The sequence below is a fragment of the Rhipicephalus sanguineus genome, chromosome 9 (genome assembly GCF_013339695.2).
Source record: "Rhipicephalus sanguineus isolate Rsan-2018 chromosome 9, BIME_Rsan_1.4, whole genome shotgun sequence".
Taxonomy (NCBI): Eukaryota; Metazoa; Arthropoda; class Arachnida; order Ixodida; family Ixodidae; genus Rhipicephalus; species Rhipicephalus sanguineus.
In genome coordinates this window covers 150,467,615-150,474,168 of record NC_051184.2, presented here as the reverse complement: position 1 = coordinate 150,474,168, position 6,554 = coordinate 150,467,615, and the positions used below count along the sequence as shown (strand labels likewise).

The 6,554-nt window shown below is 51.1% G+C and overlaps 1 protein-coding gene across 1 annotated transcript in view; it reads right to left on the bottom strand.

Annotated features, from left to right (window-relative positions):
- Window positions 1-725: 725 nt before the first annotated feature.
- LOC125759999 (uncharacterized) overlaps window positions 726-6,554 on the bottom strand; it is a 40,838-nt gene continuing 35,009 nt past the window's right edge. Inside the window, exons 3-4 of the mRNA XM_049419545.1 lie at window positions 1,309-1,741; window positions 726-847 (exon numbers count right to left, since the gene is read on the bottom strand). Coding sequence (XP_049275502.1) covers window positions 726-847; window positions 1,309-1,741 — 555 coding nt within the window. The remainder of the gene's footprint in view (window positions 848-1,308; window positions 1,742-6,554) is intronic.

Genomic DNA, 6,554 nt, shown 5'->3' with positions numbered 1-6,554 from the left:
GATGCCTCGCGATTAAGTCTCGCAGCTGTTCTCTCTGTGTGATCTCAAGATGTGCTATTTCATCAGGCTGCAGCGTCGCCTGCGCCTCTAGCCCGCATGGTGGGACCGGAACCTCTCCAAATTCCTGATCGCCCTCGAATATCACTCCTACTGCAGTTACTCGGGTGTGATATGAGCGGAGCTTGTTCGCGTGAATGGTTCTGCGTGAACCGTCATCGAGTTCAACTAAATAACTGTACGGTCGCAGTTTTCCGACTACAGTCATCGGTCCCTTCCACTTTGCCACTAGCTTCCCCTCTCCTTCCTTCTCGAGCCATAATACTTGGTCCCCTGTGACAAACTGTTTGTCTGTGGCCCTCAAGTTATAGCGTCCTACGTACTCCTTCTGACTGACTTCACTTTGACGGGCGGCTCCTTCGCTAGCTTCTTCCAAACTACTTCGGAGCTTCGCAAGATATTCCGCTGCTGGCATACCCAGTGATTCCGGAACTTCCCAGTCTCCTGACCAAGTCCTTTTGAGAATGGATAGGGGCCCGTTCGGCACCCGCCCGTACATGAGCTCGAACGGTGACCGCCCTGTAGTCGCGTGTGGAACCTCACGATATGCCCATAACAAAAACGGAATCATCCTATCCCACTCGCGCCCGTGTTCACTGACTATGTGAGAAAGCATTCTTTTGAATGTGCCGTTCCAGCGCTCCACTAAGCCGTTGCTTTGCGGGTGATCAGTTGTGGAAAACCTCGGTGTTGCCCCCAGTCTTTGCAACATCTCCTGTGTCAACCTTGACGTAAAGTTGGTGCCCTGATCTGAGCAAATTGTCTCTGGCACCCCATGTTGAGAAAATATCTGCAGTAGCGCGTCACATGCAGCCTTTGCCGTTAGTGAACGGAGGCATACCACTTCTGGCCATCTGGTATGTAAGTCCACGACACAAATAGCATAGCGGTGACCTCTAGCCGAAGGGGGTTCCATAGGACCGATGCAGTCCATGTTTACTGTCTGAAACGGCGCGCTGGGCCTGGCCAGTGGCGTTATCGGTACCCTATCTATCTGCCTCGTCGGAGATTTCACCTGACATCCATGACACGATCTACAGTACTCCTTTACGTCTCGCGACATCTGCGGCCAGTAAAATGAGCTTTTCACCCGTTGTAGTGTTTTCCGCTCTCCTAAATGACCTGCCCATGGTGAATCGTGAGCCATTTTCAGCACTTCTTTGTGCCTGTGCGATGGTAGCACTAGCTGTTTGCACATGCGACCCGCGAGGTGTTCCTGATGATATAATAGCTCGTCCTGAACAAGCATACCATGCGTTCCGGCCTTTGCCTGCGCCCAAGCGTCTCGCAAAGCCGGGTCTGCTTCCTGAGCCTCACGAAACTCCTGTCGTTTGCTTTTGACCGGCTCGGAACCTTCGCTGTTGCTCTCCGCGGTTATGACGCCCACAATCGCCCGTTGCTCCTCGAGTGCCTCCTCTGACAGCTCTACCATGGCTTCGGTCTCCTCGACTGCTGAACACTCGTCTGACACTATGTCACGCTTAACCCTTTCCTCGAGAAGTTGTGCGTAATCGTTGGGCGTGATCAGCGCGTCCGTGCCGTCTAGCAGCTTATCTGTGATTGCACAAAGCACGGCAGACTGCACCGCCTCGGACATCACGTAAGGATTTCCTTCAGTAGCTATGAGCGGCACGTAAGCCAACTCAGCGGTCACCTGTTGCCCGAACGCTCCCGTCAACTTTATCTGCGAACCCGTACCGTTGTACTGAGGTACCACTGCCTTTCTAATGACGCTCACTTCTGCTCCTGAGTCTACCACTGCGTTTAATGACCTACCTGAGCTCTCAGGTGTTACAGTTTCTAGTGAGGGTTGTTTCAGCTCTTTACACTGCGACAACCTGTCTGTCGTTGCTATTCCTAACCCGAATGCAGAAGCCGTCACTCTCGCGACCATTGGACCGTTTTGTTGTCGTCCTGCTGGCCTAGCGCCTTGCCTTGCACCTAAGCCCTTATTGGGGCAATTCCTGGCAATGTGGTCGGTTTCCTTGCACTCAAAACATCGCCTTTTCCACTTCCGTCCGTGGGTATATCTACAGGTGTTTTAGCTTTCTTTTGCCACTCCTCGATATTCGCCTTCTTTTGTGCTGTCTTGCACTTTTCGCTCTCCTCGAAGCTCTCCGCGAGCCTAGCGACACCACTGGGTAGCAAAAAGGCCTCCTGTTGATTACAAACGACGTGCGCTCTCGCTTCCGGGCTCAAACATTCTTTCAAGCGATCCGCGACCACTAGCTGCTTGAGTTCCTCGAACGTGCCTACCTTTGAACTCTGGACATAATAGTCGAAATAATTCTCAAGGCGCACGGCAAACTGATCCCAGGATTCCTTTTCTCCCTTTTCGATCCCGCAAATAGTCTCTTGTACTCCGCCGCCGAAAGCCTGAGACCCTCCAAAATGCTTGACTTAAGCTTAACGTAAGCTTTTCGCTCCTCTGCTGTCAGCCTGCACAGCAGCCCAGGCGCCCTTTCGCTTAACTGTGGCAAAACTAGCCCGGCCCACCATTCGCTCGGAACTTCATACGACTCGAGCGTTGCCTCAACGTCCTCGAACCACATTGGCGCAAGTGCCTCTTGGTTCGGCATTGGTGCCAGTACACCCTTTAACAAGCTTGCAAATTTTAGTCGCCTGTCTTCCTCCAACCTTCCGCCGAGCGATAGGCTGTCATCGCCCTCGTTGGACTCCGCCCGATCACGGGCTCGTAGCCGCTGGCTTTCCAGCATCAAGCGCTGCTTCTCAGTTTCCGCCTCAGCAATTTTCAGTTGAAGCTGTAGCAGCGCTAGCTGCTGTTCCGACGCCGTATCTGACGTGCCACTACCATGACCCCCCGTGCCGCTGTCGGCGACTCCAACGCCTGCAAGTTTCCTGCCCCGTCCCCGTTCATTTCCGAGTTGTCCCTTTCTCTGTCTCGCAAGTTGTAATGCTTTATCATCGCTTGCGCCCGACAGAAAATCAAGAGGTACCCGCCTGAAGTAGCCTTGCGGTGCGCTCTTCCTCCTCGGAATCCGGTGGACTAGCCTTGCTTCGTTGGTCCCGCAGCGCGGTAGTCAGTTGAGGTGGTTGTCGTCAGTCTCGGCCGATGTCGCTCCCCGCTGTCCTCCTCAGTTCAGCCATGCAGATCCTGTCGTTTGTTCCGCTCGCCTCGCTGGTTGCGCGACATCTGCTGCTGCCGCCAAGGAAGCCGAAGGCGAGAACTTTTCATCTGCTGGCACCTTGAGGAAATGACCGCTCCGACATCATCTGGATAGAGACGTTTATTCGTTTCTCTTCTCTCCTTCCTGTCCCTGCACCCCTGCTTTTATTCCCTGTCTCCCCATTCAAACACTCTTACAGTCCAATCGGAAAGCAGGAGTAACTCTCTCCTTGTCTCCCGGTCGGCCGCCGCTGAACGCACCAGGCCCGGATTCCTCCTCGCCACCTCCTCGCAGGAATACCGCCTCTCGCCCGCTCGTCGGTCCGCCGCCGCCGCTCATCTCCATTTCACCCCGGTTTCCAGAATGTTCGGCCTCATACGTTGACGGGTCGTCAATACAATAGGCCCGTGCATCATTGCCGCTGCCTTTGGCTGTCACAGCGAAGGTGCCTTCCGTCCCTGTAGCCCGGCTCGGCCACGGTCTCCTGTAAGGCACCATAATTGAACCCCTCGGGAGACGTGAGTCGTTGCATCCTTTGTGACCAGCGGACAGTACTCGTTCCACCAACCGGAACTACCGCTTCCGTGTCGGCGCGGGTACGCCGGCCGCGGGGCGGGTAACAATATGAAGGTATTCGGCGAACGTACGAAGTTCGGCCCCAACAGGTATCGTCAGCATATAAAATGGATGAGGTGCTAGTTAGGCAGTTGGGAAGATCGTTAATGTATACGAGAAACAAGATGGGACCTAGAAGCGAGCCTTGTGGGAAACCCATTATGACTGGTTTAACATGTGACAATGAACCTTCGAAATTTACAATCTGCGTTCTGTTAGTTAGATAGCTACCTATGAGTGAAAGTGCTGGGCCGCGAATGCCCACAGCCTCTAGCTTATGAGATAGGATGTCATGAGAGATGGTGTCAAATGTCTTGCTAAAATCTACAAATACTGAGCCGACAATATGGCCGCTGTCGAGGGCATGCTTTATATTGTCAGTGAATGATAAAATAGCTGTTTCAGTGGAGTAGTTTCTGCGAAACCCATGTTGTTCAGGTGATAAGAGATTGAATTTTTGGAAATAGTTTGTTAAGCGGTTAACAAGTAGTTTTTCTATGATCTTGCTAAAAAAGGGTAGAATACAGATTGGCCGATAGTTAGATATTATATCTTTGTCACCTTTTTTGAATACGGGAGTTATTTTACCGTGTTTTAACTCGTTGGGAAAAACACCTGTTTTAAACATGCGCGTAATTATATGTGCGAGCACTTCGACAATGTGAGGTGATATTAATTTGATTTTAGAGGGCTGTAAATCGTCAAGACCGGGTCCAGTAGTCCGTAAGCTAGTTATTGTTCGTTATTACGATGATATAAAAGCGGATAGCTGACACTGGCATTGTCCTGACATGACGCTTTTTCTTTTTCCAAAATAGTTTGGACTGGCGTGGCTGTGTGGTAGAATACTTGACTGCCACGCAGAATACCTGGGCTCGAGCCGTGTTTTTTATTCTTTGCCTCCATCGGGATATTTAACCCGTCGACAACACCGCCTACCCCAGCATTACATTGCTCGTGACAGAAGCTCCTTCACACTGTCGGGTTAAATATTTTCTAGGTCTGGGTTGACATAGACTGAGAACGACCTATGGTGCATGCCCGCACACCACGGGCCGCAGTATGCGGGTATGTGCTGCACGTGACTGGTCGAAAGGATTTCATGGTTTATGCCATGGCAACGGGGAAACCAAGTGGCACAAATGACTTTGAATGACAGCCAACACAACTGTCTGTCCGAACCAAGGAGGTAAATGCTCTCTTTAGAATCTACTGCAACGAGCACACTCAGATCTCCACTTCCTGGGGTCCGCAGGAGAGGGCAGGACACGAAGCACAATACTTCAAGGAAGGCGAGACCATCGTAAATCTGGACATCCGTTCGAGGGGTGTGGCCTATGCGAAGTACTTTACGCTGGCTCAAGCTAACGGTCCCGACGTGAGAGCTTATATTGAGATCCAGGGGCAGTGCATTGCAGGAGGATGCAAACTGCACCGAATCATACGCACAGTGATAGACAAGGTGCTTACCATCGGACGCTAATGATCAGGATGTTTGACGTTGTTCACCTTGCAGCCGATCAAGCAGCAGGTGACGTTCTGGTCATGCCAAATGATTCACAGGCCTCTCATTGTCCTTCTCTGAGGAGTCTTGCTTTGCGATCGTGAGGCAATGGAGACCTGGAGGATCTTTAAGGAACAGAAAAATGTGGGATGACACACTGTGGTATATTGAAATTCCGAATCATCCAAAGCAGTAAGGATGTGCGCTTGTTTGTATGACATTTTCACTTTGTATTAGCACAGCAATGAACACACAAAGAAGGAGACATCCTTCTCTATGTGTTCTTGTTCATTGCTGCGCAAAGTGAAAAGGTCATCCAAAGCACCCTTTGTGGCTGAACCACACTGTGCTAGTCTCTGCGTTGCACACAGCAAACCCAAATGCAGACGTCTTCGTGGACACCTAACTCAGGTGCCAAGAGGGGCAATGCATACTGTACTGTGGCGTCCACGTAGATGTGACGTAATAAAGATGCATTCCAGCCATGAACTCAGATCAAAGCCCCCGTGCGAGTCTGGTATACCCTGACGATATGGCACGCCTGACAGGACAAGCTGCCACTCAACCATCTCCAGCAGCAAACGTTCACTTCAAGGATCGCCGTGCAGCACAGTGAGAAACTCGGTTGAGGAGCACTGTGACAGAGCCATTGTTATGTGAACTTAAACTGTGCTTGGGACAAGACACCAGAGTGGAAGTAGACAGGACGAACGCAGAACTGCTCTGGTGTGTCGTCCCAAGTGCAGTTCACATAATAATGTCTTACCAATACATGCTTTTCAGAGATTAGCCACAAACCGAAAGGAAAGTTCAACGAGGTTTCACCCATATCTTTCAACTGGCACGCTCGGAAGGGTGGCTGAGTGTCACTCATGAGATGGCAGCACTGCTGTGCGAGATCTGTTCAGGGCCGTGATTCGAAGCCATAATGAATCCCGTGCGTGTGTGGGTATGACAGACAAGGGACACCTGTGCATTGGGCGAGGCACCACTCTCCCAGCCAGTTTCAGCTTAAATGAATGCTGTTTTCGTTAAAGTAACCGTGGTGCCAGTTTCCCACCCTCTCCGATTATGTACTTTTCCACAGCCTTTGTTCTTCGAAATCTTTTTTTGCGCTAGTAACTACATCAATAAATGAATCGGCCAGCCTATCTGTCTTCATTAATTACTTGTGGCCTTTTCATTCCTAGTGTCCCTAACGAGAAGCTACAGTGTGTGAAGGAATGTTCAACATGCGTGTTGCCAATGAC